General features: G+C 44.2%; 1 protein-coding gene and 1 long non-coding RNA gene across 3 annotated transcripts in view; both read left to right on the top strand.

Moving 5' to 3' along the window:
- The window catches only part of LOC101764562, a 2,101-nt gene extending 328 nt beyond the window's left edge, over positions 1-1,773 (top strand). Inside the window, exons 2-3 of the long non-coding RNA XR_215708.2 lie at positions 501-1,100; positions 1,205-1,773. This is a non-coding gene — a long non-coding RNA (uncharacterized LOC101764562). The remainder of the gene's footprint in view (positions 1-500; positions 1,101-1,204) is intronic.
- Positions 1,774-4,573: 2,800 nt separating this feature from the next.
- On the top strand, positions 4,574-8,696 carry LOC101764831 (magnesium/proton exchanger 1). Of its 2 annotated transcripts, none has more exons than XM_004979837.4 (9): positions 4,574-4,854; positions 5,000-5,414; positions 5,555-5,730; positions 5,971-6,089; positions 6,201-6,349; positions 6,728-6,852; positions 7,533-7,749; positions 7,852-7,981; positions 8,094-8,696. In XM_004979837.4, exons 2-9 carry the CDS (start codon positions 5,066-5,068, stop codon positions 8,392-8,394), a joined length of 1,566 nt encoding a protein of 521 aa, XP_004979894.1. In that variant the 5' UTR covers positions 4,574-4,854; positions 5,000-5,065; the 3' UTR covers positions 8,395-8,696. The 2 variants fall into 2 exon arrangements, with proteins under 2 accessions (XP_004979894.1, XP_004979895.1); XM_004979838.4 differs by having other exon boundaries at positions 4,997-5,414.
- Positions 8,697-19,441: the final 10,745 nt, after the last annotated feature.

Here is a 19,441-nt window from a genome sequence, read left to right as displayed (position 1 = left end):
CAAAAAATGTTTAAGGGCATGTTACTGTTCTATATCTAGTTATATTATTTATTTTCTCAAAAAGTCATTAAATGTTTAATAAATCATACGATGATCTAAAAATTGTGACACCAATTTTGTTAGGTTCCATTTAACATGTATATTCATATCTCAACTTTTGTTAGTAGAGTCCGTGGTCTTCATCTGTTTGAAATCCAAATGATTAAAATGCTCTCTTTATATTGTTATTTGCATCATAATTAGTGAAAATTCGACAAAAATGCAAAATAAATTTTTTTGGATTCCTGATGTCCATGTATGAGTAGTAAAAATACTTGCTCCTATGAAATAAATGTTTTCCATTCCTTAATAAAAATACATGTTTTTCCCCCCCCCCCCCCCCCCCCCCCCCCAATGTCCTTCCACTGAGAATCTGCAGATTTCCCCATGACCTCTATGCCACTTGTACTGCTCATCAGTTCACAGTTTTCTTGGCAATTTTGCCTTTTGTGTTGCAACAGGGACTAGCAGCTAGCTAGGAATATTTTCTCAAGCTCTACTCTTGGGGCTGCATCAGTCTTCCTGATGTCAGGCACTGTGATGGGCAGTGCCGATCCTCCATCCGCATGTGAGGGCACCTACCTGCTGTTCCATGGCGAGACCCTGCTCTCCAGTGGCGTCCGCGCCTCCCTCTACACCGTTGCTCTTGCATACTGCTTCATTGGGCTATCCGCGATCACTGCTCGGTTCTTCGAATCCATGGAGCAGATCATGAAACACTCCCGGGAGGTGGTCACCATAGACCCGCACACGAACGCCCCTGTTGTCAAGCAAGAGAAGGTGTGGAACTACACGATAGCGGACATTGCCCTCCTTGCCTTCGGCACCAGCTTTCCACAGATATCCTTGGCTACAATCGACGCAATCCGTAATCTTGGCCAGCTGATCTAGGTCCGGGCACTCTCGTGGGTTCTGCTGCATTTGATATGTTCCCAATCCATGCTGTCTGTGTGGTTATGCCAAAGGCGGGCTCTAAGAAAAAGATCACAGACTTGGGCGTTTGGCTAGTTGAGCTGTTCTGGTCTTTCTGGGCATACATTTGGCTGTATGTTATCTTAGAGGTATGCCATATTTATACTGCCTCCGGTTTCAAATAGGCAATGTTTTGGACATTGACACAGTTTCCAAAAGCGCATATCTAACCTTTAATTTTTTTTATTATAAGGTAAAGGTCAAGCGAAAAGTTCATGCCGATGTACTAGGGCTGTGAATGTACTAAGGCTATGAAGGGTGAACACGAGTAGGTTTGAATCAAGGGACGTGAGGAATCCGAATGGAGTCATGAGCGATCCACATGTTGCACGGAAGAGCAAGAGTATATGGACGGGATGGAGAAGGCATCGGCCGAGTCAAGCGCGATGGAGGCAAGTCGAGTAGGTGGCCTGGGAGCGGGAGCGAAAGACTTGGAGGCATCAAAGGCTTGGCGGAGGCCGGACACACACCGACATTGGTGAGTCACGCCTTGCGGGGTGTGCAAGAGGGTTTGACCGGTTTGACCTCAAAACCGGGGGGCAAGCCTGGCCGACCGGACGGCGTCAAGTTGAAGGATGGGTGGCACCATCACGAATGTTGCGTCGAGGTGAAGCGAAGTCGTGAAGGCGTTAGGTCCGTTCGATGTACCGACAAAAAGTTAGACGGTTTTACCCATATGAAGTATTTGTGTTGTATGTTTTATGTAATACTCCCTCCGTTCCAAATTATAAGTCATTCCAACTTTCTTGGAGAGTTAAAGCATCTCAAGTTTGACCAAATTTTTACAATAAAGTGCTAACATTCATGATATCAAATAGGTACCATTAGTTTCTTCGTTAAATATATTTTCATAGTATATCTATTCGGTGCCATAAACTTTTGTGATTTTCTCTATAATTTTGGTCAAACATAAAATGGTTTGACTCTCCAAGAAAGTTGGAATGACTTATAATTTGGAACGGAGGGAGTAGTATTTTAACATTTGCCAAATGCAACACACACACACACACACACACACACACACACACACACACACATACACACAAATATATATATATATATATATATATGTATATATATATATATATATATATATATATATATGAGGAGTGGTTATTGGGTTTGGTAGGTGAGAGAGCAAGAGAGATGACGGATCTTTGATGTGATCTTTTTGCCATCTAACGCTCTGAGTAGGTTAGGAGTGGTTTGTAACCGAATATGGTGGAGTAATTCAAAGATCAAATTCATGTTCAGTTGTTCCATCCTCTCAAGATCTGAGATTCCTAAATTTCTGTGTTTTCCTGAAGGTATTTTTGGGATTTTTCGCTCTTCTATTTGGCTGCGAATCCGGTAAGATTCGTTGGAGGCTTTTGTTGCTAGAATACTTGTTGAGCAACTTTGATACGATGCCTACTCAAATCCCTCACAGATTCGGCGTGAATTTGAAGTTTTCTACAAATTGAGGTTTGTGAAGGGGCATTCGGTTTTGTTTAAAATCCGTGATGAATATTTGAGCTTTTCGAGATATTTTTCTTTGGATCTGCTCACGCTGACTCAAGTTTCGTTTGAATCCGCGTAGTATCGAGGGAGTATTTTTGGGTTGAAGTTGGACGTGTTCTTCGCGCTCTTGTTTCCCTTCCTCTGTTCTTGCGCAGGCAAAGGGGGCAGTTGACAATCTCGCGCGGGGTAAGCAGCGAGGCGCTGCTGCGGCCGTCACGCGCCTGGCACGCGGGTGGCTGCGACCCTGCCGGCACGTGCCTTGCACGCAGGCAGCTGCAGCACTAGCAGCCCAGCTGCCCAGGCGTGCGGCTTCTTTGGTCCAGGCCAGCGACGCACCAGGCTGGGAGGCGGCCCGGCTCGCTCGGCAGGCCCAGCTCGCTGCACGCCAGCTGCCGGTCCAGCGTCTCGTTGACGCGGCCTGCGGAGCCAGCAGCGGCCCAAGCAGCGCAGCTCATTCCAACGGTCTCCTGCAGCTCAAGCTCGGCACTTCTGAGCAGGTAAGCAGAGAAGCAGCGAGGCTTTTGTCTATTTAAATTCAGAGAAGAATCATTTTCCATGAACTGTCACTTTCCTGCTACAGGGATCAATGTTGCATAGCAATTGTTAATTTGTTAATCTTGTACAAGCTTGTACTGTACTTGCCTCTCTAAGTGAATAATGATGCATTCGAGTTCTGTATCTTTACAAACTCTAGTGCTTGCTGCTACTAATCTTTGGTTAGTTAATTAATCGTTTAGTAGTAGCTTTGCTTAATCTCTTGTGCAAGCTTTTTAGAGTCTCATTTTCCGTTTGCTTCCACTGCGTTTTGTCATTCCTAGGATGAATTTATCACGAGTTGACGTGTGTCATCTTGGCGATTATAAACGAGGTGTGATGGGGGTGGTAATGGGGATATAGACCTTCTTGGAGAGAATTTTAAACGTTCCCATTCACCCTTTTCTGGTCGCATCCTCCATCACGACACTAAATTCCATGATGATTAAGTAAAAAGCAAGGGATACAATTATGAAACCTACCCTAGCATACTGAAAAAAAAACAACCTACTTAACAAGCTGGAGCGATGTGAGTTAATTGATCTGACTGAGGAATCCATATTGCAAAACAACTGGCTGGATCCATGCTTGTAAAGTCGCTGACTGAATCCATACATTGCAAGCAAATGGGTAAACATGGATTGCAAACAAAAGCGTAGAAATAGACGTGAGCATTCAACTGAATCAAGACTGAACTAAACTGCAGATCCAGATCCGACCTTCCCGGCGACGCAAACAAGCAAGGGGGCAGTCGATCAGCCTCCTCTGTCGAACACAGGTGCTGCAGTGGCTGTTCTTTGTTCGGTCGGTCTCGCGCGGGAGGCGCTGCTGCGGCCGCCGTCACGCGCCTGCCACGCTGCAGATCCAAGATCCGACCTTCTCGGCGCCGAGTTGACTGCCGCCGATTCCTCCGGCCACGGCGACCAAACCAACCGTCGGTGGAGCCAATCATAGAGAGAGTGCGGCGCCGATCTACAGAGGAAAAATGGACGGTTGGGATACTTCCTGCTGGGAGCATACATTCAATTTCGAGCCGCAGATAAGAACGACTTGCATTGCGTACTAAAATGAGCCACGTAGCTGCTACTAGTTCAGAATGAGAATGCTTGGTAGGAGTAGCTGCCATGTAACTAGTCCAGTGTATTCCTATTCTTTTTTTTCCTTCGAAACAAAGCGTATTTCTAGCCCATTAGTAATAAATAAATAAATAAAATAAATAAAATAAACGTACACGTGGAACATGTGGACGTAAAATTCAGATGGCGGTCGGCTGACCTCGACAGGTACTGTGCGCGGACTGACCGGCGCCATGCATCCTCCTCCTTCCTCCTCAATGCGTGGCTGCTGCAATCACTGTGTGTGTGTGGCTGTACCCTGCTCGCGCGTCACACGCTGAGCTGTCGTTCAACGCGTGGCTGCGATGGCTCATGTGGGGCCTGCTGTTTCGTTGGCGGGTGGGTTTCTTTTCCGCGCCCCCATGGAGGACGTGGGGGAGGGAGGGAGGGAGGATCTCTGCCGTGTGTATAAAAATGCAATTTTTTTCTCCCCCCGGTTGCCAACCGATTCGGTCACGGCCTCGATCCGCAGTCTTGGGCGAGCTCCTCCTCAATTCCTTCCCCCACCCCTTTGGGTTTTCCTCCCCAATCCGCAGCAGAGTCTGTGCGGCGGGGCGGAGAGGAGAGGAGAGCAGAGCAGCGGGGGCGGCGGCGCCGCCGCGCGGAGGAAACGAAAGGCAACCACGCACGCCGGCGGCCTGGTTGCGTGCGCCGCCGTGGTTCGTGGGGGATCCGGTCGTCGATTCAACCACTGGTGCGTTCCTCCCTCCTGACACCCCAATGTCCTTCAGTCCTCTGAATCTGCAGATTTCCCCATGACCCTTATGCCACTTGTACTGCTCATGCTCATCAGTTCGCAATTTTCTTGGCAATTTTGCCTTTTGTTTGTGTTGCAGCAGGGAGTAGCAGCTAGCTAGGAGAATATTTTCTCAAGCTCCGGTCTTGGGGCTGCATCGGTCTTCCTGATGTCAGGCCCATCATCTGCATGTGAGGGCACCTACCTGCTGTTCCATGGCGAGACCCTGCTCTCCGGCGGCGTCCGCGCCTCCCTCTACACCGTTGCGCTTGCATACTGCTTCATCGGCCTGTCCGCGATCACCGCTCGGTTCTTCAAATCCATGGAGCAGATCATGAAGCACTCCCGGGAGGTGGTCAGCGTAGACCCGCACACGAACGCCCCCGTTGTCAAGCAAGAGAAGGTGTGGAACTACACGATTGCGGACATCGCCCTCCTAGCTTTCGGCACCAGCTTTCCACAGATATCCTTGGCTACAATCGACGCAATCCGTAATCTGGGCCAGCTGACAGCAGGAGGTATATATAGTGATTAGTTGAATACGGTGAACCTTTGCATTAGAATAATATTGAAGTGTAGTACACTATCTTGTGCGTCGTTCTTCAGAAAAAAAAAAGGTGTAGCACACTATCTAATATGGTATTATTTTTTTTCGCAGGTCTAGGTCCGGGCACTCTCGTGGGTTCTGCTGCATTTGATATGTTCCCAATCCATGCTGTCTGTGTGATTATGCCAAAGGCGGGCTCTAAGAAAAAGATCACAGACTTGGGCGTTTGGCTAGTTGAGCTGTTCTGGTCTTTCTGGGCATACATTTGGCTGTATGTTATCTTAGAGGTATGCCATATTTATACTGCCTCCGGTTTCAAATAGGCAATGTTTGGACATTGACCTCTAATTTTTTCTATTATAAGTTTCAATGAAAAAGGTTGAAGGCGATTCCATACATCATTTTCATATGTTGAATTAGATATTCAAAAGATACTGGTAGTAAAAATGTTCAAAATTTCCTACTGAATGCATAGTTCTGATATGCAAGGACATGTAGTAATAATGAGTACTTTACAATGCATGAAGGTCTGGACACCTAAAGTAATCACCGTCTGGGAGGCCTTGCTGACAGTCTTGCAGTATGGATTGCTTCTGCTTCACGCATATGCACAAGACAAACGGTGGCCATATGTGTCGATCCCTTTGTATGATCCTGTTCCCCAAGTACTACCTTTCCTTCGCTAACTTCTCCTATGATCATGTACAAGTTAAGTGTACACATCACTTATGTTTGTAGTTCAATTTGTTGCAATCAGGGTGAGAGGTGACAGACCTGAAGATTGGGTTCCAGAAGAAGGCGCTTCAGTTGATTATGACAACTGTAATGAAACTAGTGAGATTCTCCCTGGAAGCTCTGATAAGGACATTGCGGATATATTCTCTGGGCATTCCTACCATAATGCAGGTACAAACTTCCTGCTTCTTTATAGTGCATACTAAACAGGCTGTGATATTGTCACAACTAGAGTGCAAGGGATTGAATTAAGGACTGACTGAAGTGCTACTTATCTTGTGCAAATAGCTTTGATCCAAGGTTAATTTTTACAATTACAATTACTTCTGGGTAATTAGCATCTTAGTAGTTATGTGCAATGTTGCATTCATTACAGTATTGTTCTGAGTGCCCCCCTGGTGGAAGTTTGAAGTATCTTTATTGTCATGGGGAATATTATAATATTCAATGAATACTGTTTTGAAACTAGTTCCTTATATTTGTTTCTTTAGGGGGAACAGTAGGGAATATAATTTTGAAACTAATTCCTTCTATGTTTTGGACACTTAGAGTATCATAAAGTCCCTGAAAATGATATGGAGTGCTCATCAACAATGAATAATTTTGTGAAGAACACACGAGAGGACACGTCCTGGCGTTCTCTATGGCGGCAACAATTTGTCGATGCTTTTATGGTAACTTAATTTACTGTTGTTCTACCTGTGAATATTATGCAGTTTTTTTCTACTGTTGCATCTGTCTCCTGCCACAATACTTATTTTAGTTATTGGATAAATGGGCTAAACTTTTAATACATATTTTGCTGTCAGCATAACAAACAGAGTATAAAAAGTATGAAGTATGTTCTAGGTTTTGTTTTTATGGCAAACAATTGGGAAAAGTAATTTATATGTGCTGCCATTGTAAATTTGTCATCCACTACCTTTGGTTTATGATGAAATTTGTTTTAATATCCTATCTCGCAGATAGCCTGGATGAAATGCATCTTAAGTTCAATAAGATTTGTGTCTAAACAATAGCAATTTTGTCAGTCTTCAATGTGCACCAATATTAACTGTTAGCATGTATATGTGCATCGTGTGTGCTCTCTAGGGGATCAGGCCTTGCGCCTGGGCACAGCCAACCCTAGGCCGTGCTTATCTCTTGGTTGGTTAGGATTCGACAATATCTCCCCCCGGTGATCCTGTTTCCACAAGTCTCCGGGGGGCTCATTGCCTATATATACATGTACTCCTGTATCTCCTATAATCAATCTATTATCTCTGGCAATCTCTATTGCTTACATTAACTTACACATGCAGGAAGTTTCTTTGGTTTTATTTGATTTACTAATTTATTTGGTTAACCTATCTAGTTGGAGAGCCCTGAGTCAAGGAAGATGGCATCCGTCTGCCTGAGGCTCATCAGAATATTTTGGAACTTGCTCATTGCACCCTGGAAACTGTTTTTTGCTTTTGTACCCCCATATCACATCGCACACGGCTGGGTTGCTTTTATATGCTCCCTGATTTTCATAAGTGGTATTGCCTATGGTGTTACTAAGCTTACAGATCAAATAAGTTGTGTCACAGGTTAGAACATACCCCTACAGGCCTGAACAAATTTCATTCTTCAATCTTTCTGACCAAGATGTGGCTGCAATTGTTGACAAGAAAAAATATTTTTCTGTGCAGGAGTAAGTCCATATGTTATAGCATTCACAGCACTAGCAGCTGGAACCTCATGGCCAGATCTAGTTGCGAGCAAGATAGCTGCCGAGCGTCAAGTCACCGCAGACTCTGCTATAGCCAACATCACTTGCAGGTTCATTTCTGCACATTTCTTCTCAAATCAGTTCTACACATTCCTTCTTTTTAGAAAAAAAACAATCCCTCAAATCGAAGCTGAATGAACCTGACAAAGTCCCTTGTTGCAGTAACTCGGTGAACATATATGTTGGCATTGGCGTTCCATGGTTGATCGACACAGTGTACAACTTCTTTGTCTACCGGGAACCACTGTACATAGACAATGCTGCTGGTCTGAGCTTCTCCCTTCTAGTCTTCTTCGCGACTTCGTTTGGCTGCATCACTGTTTTGGTTCTACGTCGCATTATAATTGGTGCTGAGCTTGGAGGCCCTAGGCTGTGGGCTTGGATAACATCAGTGTACTTCATGATCCTTTGGATAGTTTTTGTTGTGTTTTCCTCTCTAAGTTTATGGAATTATAAAACCTGAAAAACAAAGGTAGTGGATTTTCCTTTTTAAATTTGATAGTGTTGGTTTTCATATCCGCACACAGAAAACGCTTATGGCGGCAAAGTAGTGTACTTCAACTAGGGATTGTGGATATATGTATTTGATCCATGTAATGATTATTTAAGCCATATAATGTATATATAGGAGAGTATAGTGGAAGTAATTGTGCTGGAAAGTAAAAAGAAAACAGTTGCACAATTCTTGAATCTCAATTGCAGTGGTGAGTCTTGTATGATCACACACCATGTAATATCTGAGGCTTATGAAGTTGTGTTGCCTTTGTCCATGGCTGAGAATACATTGGGCATAGGCCACATCAGTGAGGCAGTGACTGTATAAGGAGAACAATAAGATTGAAGCCAAAATTTCATACTAGAAATGTTAACTTCACCGCATGAAGGAACTTAACCTTTCAGTACAGCATTACTATCGACATTTTTAGTACTGCTTTCAGTTAAGACAAGCCTATACTAGGATTAAGAATAGTGGTAAAGGACAGGAAATCAACATCATGTGAAGAATTGGAGGCATTAGGAGCATAGAAAGATACAATTAAACTAAACTTTTGTAAGTTAGGTATTCAATTTTAAAATTTGCGGGGTAAGACGCAAACCCAATGTTGTAAAATGATTATTCATTTGTATCAAAAAGGTTAAATATCAGTGCATATCCATCACATCCAAAGAGAGAATTAGAAAGAGATGTTTTATATGTGCTTGAATGTCATGGGCAGTCGGCTGGGCCGGCGATGGGCCTATTAGGCCTCCATTAGGGTTAGAGTTAGAGATAGAATTAGAGATATCTTGCTTCGCAGTCAAGTAAACCTCTCTATATAAAGAGAGGAGATGTAAGAGTTAAAGGAAGGAAGTAAGAATTATCAGGAGAGATCCTCATCTGTCTCCGAGCCTTGAGATTGGGCGCAGCCGTCGCCGGCATGCCCAATCTCAAGCGTCCGGTTTAGCGTCCGTTTGCCCCTCACAATCCCCAATTCCCTCAAGAGAACAATTCCCTCACAATCCCCAATTGCTGTTTATCATTTTCAAGGTGATGCAAGCTGTTTCATTGAGTTAGAAAAGAGAACAAGTTGACGCACACAGTAAATAAAATAGGAGGAACTTGTCCCAAAGGCAAGCTGATGTACATGGTAAATAAAAATAGTAGCAAAGATGAGAGAAGAAAAAAATCCATTTAAATAAAATTATTGTCCTAAAGGCAAGCCACTCTATTATGGTTTCATAAATGTCTGAAAAAAAAATCCAACCATTATCATGGATGCCATCATTATTTGAAGTTGACAATTTTGGAGAGCAAGAGAGAACATTCAGCATGCATATCAGAGCTAATTTGAAGAGTTTCTCAGCAACCAACCTTTTGCCTTTCCATCCCAATGGCAAAGAAACTATCAACACCAGCACGGTTTGTTTACCTTCAATATGTCAAGTAAGTGCTGAGCTACCCATGCCCAACATTTCACTGCACTCACTCTAGTGAGATTGTAGATAAAATGAGATGATGCCTGGTGCTATTTAAGAGCATCAAGCAGAGAGGAGGCTATCTCATGTCACCTCACAAAATTGGGATGATTTTAAAGTTCAGTCATCTGAAAGAGCTGAGGTGTCAATCGTCATCTGCTGCTCCTTTGCTTTGGTACACTTGCAGATCAAATGAATGGATTCAACTTGGTCCTAACTCCTAATTGTGTTCATGTAAGCATGAAAAAAACAACAGCAAGATGATTTTTTTTAACCAGTAGTTGAATGAACGCAAGATGAGCCAAGGACACGCAAGCAGAGTAGGGAGCAGAGATCGACCAGTTTCGTCAAGAAATGCAGAGAAGCAATGGATGGCGTGAGTGTCGTCAGAGTGTGCACGGATGGTTTGCAGCAACACTGAGGTGCCAGCTAGCGTTCTTTCAGGCACTCGATCATGGAGAGGCATCCGCATCCACCACCGTCGCCGGCGGCGGCCGCGCTGTGGCACAGGCTCCGACGGCCGTGGTGCGGGAAGACGACGCCATGGCCGGCGTCCTCGTTAAGGTCAGTGCGCTGCTGCTCGCTCGAGCCCTCGATCCATCTCGGATGGCCACGGATCACGGGAGGAGGATGTGGCCTGGTGATTCCGGCAGGGAGGATGGCGGCGGGGCCGGTGGGGGTGACGGCGGACGGGCAGGAAGATGAAACGTCCAGATCAGGGACCTGCACGCAAATATTTAAGGGGGTATATGCAAATATTCGGATCGTGATTAACAGTCGCGATCCAAATTAGGGGGTCATTTGAAAAATGTGAAGGGCCTGTTGGTAAAATATTTGGGTCGCGAGTTTTGCTGATGTTTAATTTTCCGGCCGGCGAGGTCGCGGCGTCGCGCCGCCGCCGGTGACCTCCGTTACCCCCGCAGCCAAGCGCCAATCCTCCGTCTCCGCCGGCATCCCACGTGCCCCCCGCCGCCTTCCTTCTCCTCCGGAGATGGTTCGCGCGCGGCAGCGCCGGCCGGCAGGTCGAGGACACCACGCCGCGCGGCGGCGAGAGACGGCGAGGCGACTCCGGCCGACGGCGGCGCTGCTGGCTGGCGTTTCCGCTTCGGTAGCATTGTCGAGCGGGCGAGTTTCTAAAAGCAGTTTTAATTCATCTTTACTAATGACAAAATCACGACAAACAGTTTGGGTCTGAATTCTAGTTTAGCAGAGAAGAAGAACAACCATGAACCTATGTCTGAATTCTGGTTCAAAAGGAAGGGGCCTGAAAGTTCAGAACAAATCTTTATTGAGGAATCTGAAGAAATAATTTCTATCGTTTACGTTCGACAACTTCGATCAATTACTGTTGAGAAACTGCAGCTCCAAAAATTTACTACCCAAGCAACGCCCACACAGTGCTCGTCAGTAGTCTCTTTTTTAAGGGCTCGTCAATTTTTGAATGAACGTAAGATGATACATGGACAAGCGCAAGTATCTGCAAAAAAGAGCAGAACAGAGAGCAATTGTCAGTTTCATTCAGAAAAAGCAGAGAGCAATTGTCAATTTCAATAGTCTCTGTTCTTCTCCACAGGCTGCTAAAAGCAAAATTCTTTTCACTTAACAATTCACTCTTTCAATCTGCACACTTTGCATTTTGTTTTCATATTAACTGAACAACAAAATCATGACAACTAATTCAGGTCTGAATTTTGGATCAAACAGTAGCCACATAAAACTCCCGTCAGTTTAGAAAAATAGAAATTAATTAGGATTGGAGGATGTGCACAACTAGACATCCAAAGTTCAAATGCAAGAGTGGATCAGTGCATCACCCCACAGTTAACTGCTGCTTTACAACTTTTGAACTCAATGAAACGCGGATGTTTGGCCATCAAGCTTCTGATACATTTATCTTGAGCTAACTTGAATTCCAGTGGACTCTTTAGCACCTCATAACCTCGTCGACCGATGACCAGTGTGTCAGTAGCTAAGATTAGTTTCTTTTATGCTAACCAAAACTTTGATAGTTGACACAGCAAGATGCTGACGCAGTTTGTATGTATTTCAATCTCAAAGTTTTGGAGGTAAAGAGAAACACTTCAGCTCACCGATCCGGGTTAGTTTGGAGAGTCCGATAAGGTATCTTTCTTGCTCTGTTTTCTTCTGTTTCGGAAAAATCCATAAGCATTGGCACGATTTGCTTACGATTTGTTTACCTCCCATATCTCATGTATGTTGTTAAACATTGGCTGAACCAACACTACATAGGAGAGGAGACCGTGCGGGTAGTATTTAAGATCTCCAATTGTGGAAGAGATAATAATCTGATGCCGGCTCACGCAGTTGAGATGATTTTTAGTTGGTCACATGAAACAGCTGAGACATCAACCATCCTTGCTTTGGTACACACGCAGAAACGCAGAACAAACGAACTGATTACTGCTGGGTCATAAGCACACAATTGAGGTTTTCAGATCACCCATTGATTCATATTCATTAGCAGAGAGGAAAAATAATGATGTCCAGGAACTGTTTCAAATTTCTGTCGATTACATTCAACAGCCACACAGGTTTCAAATTTCAATCAATTACTACTCGAGGAACTAGTGCAGCTCCAATAACGATGCGCAGGACTGCAACAACTGAAACCTTTGCCTGAACTCTGTTTCAAATTTCTGTCGATTACATTCAACAGCCACACAGGTTTCAAATTTCAATCAACTACTACTCGAGGAACTAGTGCAGCTCCAATAACGATGTGCAGGTACTGCAGCAACTGAAACCTTTTGCCTGAACTCTGTTTCAGATTTCTGTCGATTACATTCAACAGCCACACAGGTTTCAAATTTCAATCAATTACTACTCGAGGAGCTGCAGCTCCCAGCAGGCCAGCACTAATCACTCAAGGAACCAGTAGCTGGATGAACGTAAGATGAACCAATGACACGCAAGCATCTATCTAGGAAATGAAAAGCAGAGTAGAGAGCAGAGATCGATCAATTTCGTTGAAGAAAATGCAGAGAGGCAATGGTAAAGTTTCCGCGTCGGTGATCCTGATCCAGTTGCATTGCCGAGCGGAAGTCTCTATCCTTCTCGACCGCAAAAAAGCATTTTTTTTTTCACCTACTTAGAGGGGTGAGGAATATGAGAAAGGGCAGACTATTCAACTGCCCCAGGTTTTGTTAGTACCCCACAAATTTCAGTGAGTTATCTTGTCATTCACAAGGGCTGAAGAGTCCTATCAATCATACACTTATCGGCCATATCAAAAAATAGAAATAAAATGAAGTATCCTTTCATTCTCCTCAGGTCACATGCAAACTTAAGCTTTCATAGCTTTTTGTCTTTACTTGTGAACATGGATGGTACTACTTCTGTGGCCAAAATCAAGGTTGATGATTTTTCAATAGGGAATATGCATGTGTTCAAGGAAATGGAAAATACTTTAATTATGTGTTTTCTTGTAGATGCTTCCATAAGAGAGTTAATCAGTTGGAAATATTGGGAATTGTGTTCCTAGGTGTTATGGTTTCCTACACACAAACTGTACCTGTGGTTTTGTTTGTTTGTTTAGTTAAACATAACCATTTGGTCTAGACTTAGGAAATCAACAATCTTATTACCTTTGACATGATTTGGGCAGAACATATAACTCTTCAAAGCTAGATTCGAAAATTACAAGCCGCACTAATATTATAGGGAGTGAAGTAATCAATTTTTGTCATTATGAACAAGTTCTTGTATGCTTGAAAGTCCATTAATTAACATTAACATGAGGTCATATGCAAAACTACGAGGTTCTATTTGAAAATATTGGATCACGATTATTATTCACGGTCCAATCTTGGGGCTATTTTTTTTGTAAATGTTCTGATCAGCGACATAGCTAGGTCGCGCTGCAACCGGTGACTTTTCAGAGCTTGCCACCAATGAATCGCTCCGCCGCCCCGGTCCCTGACCACCACCCTTCTACATGGAGATGTTGCCGTAGCAGGGCTGACTGGCGGGTGAAGGAGGCCGTGTGGTAGCGAGAGATGATAGCAACAGATTGGATACTACACGGCGAGGCGGCTCAGGCCAAATGGCGCTGCCTGGCATTTTTCACACCGGTAGATCTAGCAAGATATCTGTTATTGCCGAAGGGACTCATGTGACAGTAGCAACACGAAATCTCTGAAATTCCATATACAAGAAAGATGTTTCTTTTCCCAATAATGTTGTTTAGGAATATCAAATCTGGTCATGGGCGGAACAGGTTTATCCTGATTTAGAAAACTTTGGGAAGGATTCAAAGTTGCATGAGCACATTACTCCACGGTTTGCTGCTAGTTTAGAAACTCATAAAACAAGCAAGAAGTATGGCACTTCTTCTGGAGCTCCCATACACAAGACCCTATTCCTCACATAACCACGAGGGCCATGGTTATCTAGTAAAACAGCATGGCATTGTGGCTGCGGCCGGTTTGGCTACCTCCAATGTCACATCAGCTTAAGGAGCTATGAGTCATTTGCCAATCTTCTCTTGTCTTGTCTTTAGACAATTAGGAGCTAATTTTGAATTGTCTTGTCTTGTATGGCATTGTGGCATTGTGGCTGCGGCCGGTTTGGCTACCTCCAATTTCATTTGCCAATCTTCTCTTGTCTTGTCTTGTCTTTAGAGAACCTCACAAAAAATTTGTGATTTAGCTTCTCATCATCTGAAAGGGCTGAGCAGTTGTTCCAACCAACCATACGCTTCTCGCCCATTTGGTTGGATATATAAGCAAAATAAGATAAAATGTAGCACTTTTTATTAGATCCACCGTGTTCTCTCAGACCAGTGATTCGAGTATATATGCAAGACAATTGAATTGACCTGTATTTGTACCGTCTGTGATTATCCTTAGCATCCACTGGGTTCATAGCCTTTCCATTCCCTTCAGAACTCGAGCAAATTGGCTTCAGCATCATAGTTCAGGGTTCACTGCTACTTCTTTACTACAGTTCGATGTTGATGAACAAAGTGATATTCAGCCATCAACACGCTCATGCATACCTTGTCTGTCCTGTCGTCCCAGTCATGAATTCCCTGTGCTATTTTCAATGTAACTAAGTGAATTTCACATTCTGTGTGCGTGTGTCCGGTTGGCCCCGCGTTGTAACGTTTCTAAACGTTATTTCTTCTTAGTAAAAAATATACAGCTCTCCCGCGTATTCATGAAAAAAAACAGTCATGAATTCCCCGATAACGCGGTTGCGCACAAGTAATCTAGCAAAACATCATTTCTGTAGAATCCAAGATTTACTCTAAGTCTCACATCACATCATCTTACTTATTACTTGGAGAGCTGCAAATAAAACTGCTAGTGATATTCAGCTGTTAAATTGACTTGAGATAACAATTTGGCATTGATGCACACGTATGTAGGAAAAGAAAAGCAGAGCGGAGAGAATTTGATTTTGAAAACAAAAAAATCAGCAATGGGTGTGTCAGAGTGTAAATGGATTTTTGCAGCAACACTCATCGTGCCGGCAGACAAACCATTACAAATTAACATTAACCTGCCTGCAGTCAGAATGCGAGGAATGCAGGCCACCCTTCCTTCCCCGTTACGCGGTGCAAGAAGCTGCAATCATTAAGCACGAACACGTTATTATGAGAAAACACATGCCACAGAGGGAACACAATCGAGGGAACACAAGAGATCGAGTCAAAAGACATACCGGCACGCGCACGGTATGCTCTTCTGAACCGGCGCGCATGTCGTATCACTGTTCGTCTTCCAGGAGGTCTATAGAAACAATTCCCAAAATTAGGATTCAAACGGCATCGGTAGAACCAGGGGCGAAGCCATGTTAGGCTTGCCGAATGCACAGGCACTAAGGAAAAAAATAATTTTTCAGAGATTAGAATTTAATTTCCACCACTTGTGCACTCCGTGAACTTCGATGCGTGGACCACCATCCGGCCCATTAGCCCACGCTTCTGCGCTTGCATACTTTGTTTGCAGGCAGCACAGCGCGATAAACAAATAGGGTAGTTCAAAGCATTATATCAGAAAAAGCCCACACGGATGGGCCAGTGATCGTCTACTTACGAGCCAAGTGTACAGCGTGCATGAAGAGCAAGAATTGCACTAGTAGAAAAATGACCTTGCATCCTCAACAAAAATCTCGATTGTTTTTGGAACCGGGACTAAAGATAGTCTTGGGTCTAAAATTTTGTAGTCCGTGGATACACCTTTAGTCCCAACCGTGACTAAAGGAGATTTTTAGTCGTGGGTGAAAGATTTGAAACTAAGATGGAGACCTTTAGTCCTGATTAATTAGTCCCGGTTGGAAAAATGACACCTTCGAAATTGCGATTGCTCAAAACGCAAATACTTTATCGTCTAGGTTCCAAATTGCATGTCGCAAAAGATGGGGAGGCATCATCTGCTCATTGCTGATCGCTGCAGCACGCCTCGCCAGATTGGTGCCCACGGCCTCAAGCTGCTTGTAAGATTCCTTTTCTATTTCTCTCTGCTACAACATCCTTCTGGAATCTTATTTTGCTCCAAATTTCAATGGTATGCAACTAATTTCCTCACGAATGTTTTGGGTGCAAATCAATTTGTTTGAAGTAATAAGGTAGTATTTCAATTTCTTTGGTCACCAATTTAGATTCATTCATTTAAATTGCAATGTTAGGGACTGCATTTAGAGGTTTTGCTTTTGCAAATTGCAACAAATAAGTAACTAAGAAACGATTCATCGATGTTTGAGACTTGAGGTATTGGAGTAATATACAAAATCATGTAATTGGGGAATTTATGTAATAATATTGGAAATATGTATTTTTCATCTCTTAAGTATTTTGGAAGTGTCCCTCATGTTTTAATTGGTGCAAATCGATCCCTTAATTTTATATCGATGCACTAATCATGCTCATCCTACAATATTTGGTCAGATATATCATATTAGTAAGCATTTTTACCATTACCATTTTGTCATTGTATAGGTTAGACGTAGATTTTTATACATATACATATTGAAGTGTGCACTCAGGTCATCCGTGCTCTAGCTTCACCCCTGATAGTGGGTGTCACCTCCTCTGCACGCCCCACAAAGTAAAGTAAAGCAATGCAAGAGAATACAGTAGAGCATGCATAACAAAATTGACTGCTTCACCTGCTACCCGCCACTTATGCACTAACCACATCACGCCACCAATCGTAAGGGTGCCCCCGACGATGCTCCCCACCACGATCCCAGCCAACACCCCACCAGACAGAGAGCTAGGCGACGGCGGCGACTGGCGGGGCGGGGGAGTTTGGGACGATGGCGGCGAAGGGGCAGCAGCTGGCAGTTGGAACCGCCTCCTTGCGGCCCCCGCACGTGCCATAAAGCATCCACACCGAGTCAATGCCAAGGTTGGCTTCGCGAAGGCGCCGTACTCGCCGACGCTGCAGAGACAACCACAGTCCGGGTTATCTACAGTGTCCAGCAACGCCGAGCAGCAGCCTGGAGGAGGAACGGCTGTCAAGAATGTACACTGCTCCACCATCCTTGCCGCAAGAGTAGAGCTATTGCATTTTGGCGCCATTCCTACCCATGCATGTGTTTACTATTTACTTTAATTAGATAGATGGTTTGTGTTTGTGGGTAACTGTTAACTCAAATCAAACCAACTAACTGCGGACCGACTACTCTAGCTACTTTTATTGATCCATGGCAAAAAGAATAAACTACTACTACTGTAATGAACAATTGCATACCGATGCTACACACTCCATCTTGTTTATTGGCTAGGAATGAAAACAATTGCATACATCCTTTTGGTGTCCTGGCCACTGACACCACAATGTCGCTAGGCCGGCACGGGGTGCGGGTTGGGAGCTCATAATTGCTGTAGAGTCAAACACGAAATGAATATATGATCCAACAAGTCTTGTGCCGCATGCAACTAATTCAATGCAGTGCGTGTAGGGGGTGAGTGTTGAAATATGCAATGCATACTTGGAACACTCTAGAAGATTGTGGAGATCTCAAGAGACTAACTTTGCCATGTATAAGGATAAGATCATGACAAGGTAAGAAGATTCTAGAAAATTGGAGAGAATGCATGAACCATAATTGTCATGCTTCATGGTGAAGTATAGAATACTCTAGAAGTAGATATTTTAATATGGTAGAAATATAAGAACTAGATAAGGATGAGGAGGTTTATAGAGTTAGGATATTTTATATTGAAGAGTGTGGAAGTTGCCACATAACAACACCACAATGATAATGAGCACCTATAAATATAGGTGCTTCCCTCCCTCCTAGCCGATTTCTCAACAGTGAGTGAGGCTAATTATTAGCATATACATGTAGAACGTAGTATAATTAATAAAGACCAGATAGTCAGCTAAGAGAAAAGATCTACCAAAAGCCTTTGGGCTTATGACTATATTTGCATTGAAAGGCTAAAGTTTAGCACTAACTCAACCAAACAAGAGAGTTAATCGGTGATCTAAACTTTAGTTAAACCCAAAAAACTATAAAAGAGGATAAACTTCAGTTAAGCCAAAATAGATGTAAAAATATTAGTTAGGATAAACTTTAATCAAATACATATTTGGTGAGATACATCATTTTAGTAAGCATTTTTAGCGTTATCATTTTGTCATTGTATAGGTTAGACATAGATTTTTACACATATACATACTGAAGTGTGCACTCAGGTCGTCCATATTCTAGCTTCACCCCTGGGTAGAACATTTCAGTTTTGGTTTGGAAAATAAAAACAGAAACAACCCTAAGCTAGAACACATCTTCCTGTCTCCGGAATTGGGAGAGGCGGCGGCGGAACCTTTTTGCCGGCGTCACGCACAGTGGATCGGCTCGGCAGCACTGACACAGAAGAAGAACGGACAAAGAAGATGGAGTTTGGTCTCAGCTTACATAGGTGCACACGGCTAGCAGGCCGGCTGCAACGAGCTAGGCGGGCACTACTGGTGTTGGAAAGAGGGGGGCGGGCGACTCACCACCGTGCAGAGACGAAGCACGTGACGAAGCCGTTGTCATCCTCCGCTCCCCGTGATCCTGTCGTTGTTCTTTGCTCGCTCCCCTGCGACCCTCCCGACGAGATGCCTGCAACAAGAGGAGGAAGGGGGAAATTAGGAATGTCAGGAGCCTAGGGGGAAAACACAGATGCAGCCCGGGGAATGGAGATCAGGAGCGAGGCGCGCGTCAAAGCAACACTCAAAGGTCGCGATGAGATTTCTCACCTAGTGCGTGGCACGACGGCGCACACCGGCGTCGACGTCGAGGTAGAGAGGGGGTGGGGTTTTCGGTCCTGGTGGTGGCAGAACTGCGGAGGGGGAAGCAATTGGGGCTGGTTCTGGTTTTATAGGAAGATGCCCAGGTGGTGGAGTTTTGGGGATGGGAGCTCCCAACGCTGGGGTTGTGGGTATGGGGGGCTCCTGGCATGTGCACGGACACCGAGGTGGGCGTTTCGGCTGCTCGGGTGCCGCGTTGGAAAGTGGGAGGGGGAGCCTTGCGAGTCAAGAAAGATCAGCACGTTTGTGGCCCTGCATGTCAGCCGACTGGTGACACAGCGGAAAAGG

This window comes from Setaria italica, chromosome VIII (assembly GCF_000263155.2).
Source record: "Setaria italica strain Yugu1 chromosome VIII, Setaria_italica_v2.0, whole genome shotgun sequence".
NCBI classification, from domain to species: Eukaryota; Viridiplantae; Streptophyta; class Magnoliopsida; order Poales; family Poaceae; genus Setaria; species Setaria italica.
Note: the sequence above shows the minus strand (reverse complement) of the source record. Positions and strands in the feature narration are given on the sequence as shown.

What these genes read in the sequence shown, in the direction of transcription:
- LOC101764831 (XM_004979837.4), top strand. Translation starts at nt 5,066, where the DNA reads ATGTCAGGCCCATCATCTGCATGTGAGGGCACCTACCTGCTGTTCCAT. An exon ending in GCATTCCTACCATAATGCAG is followed by an intron (nt 6,350 to 6,727) that starts GTACAAACTTCC and finishes TTGGACACTTAG; the next exon opens with AGTATCATAAAGTCCCTGAA. An exon ending in AATTTGTCGATGCTTTTATG is followed by an intron (nt 6,853 to 7,532) that starts GTAACTTAATTT and finishes TAACCTATCTAG; the next exon opens with TTGGAGAGCCCTGAGTCAAG.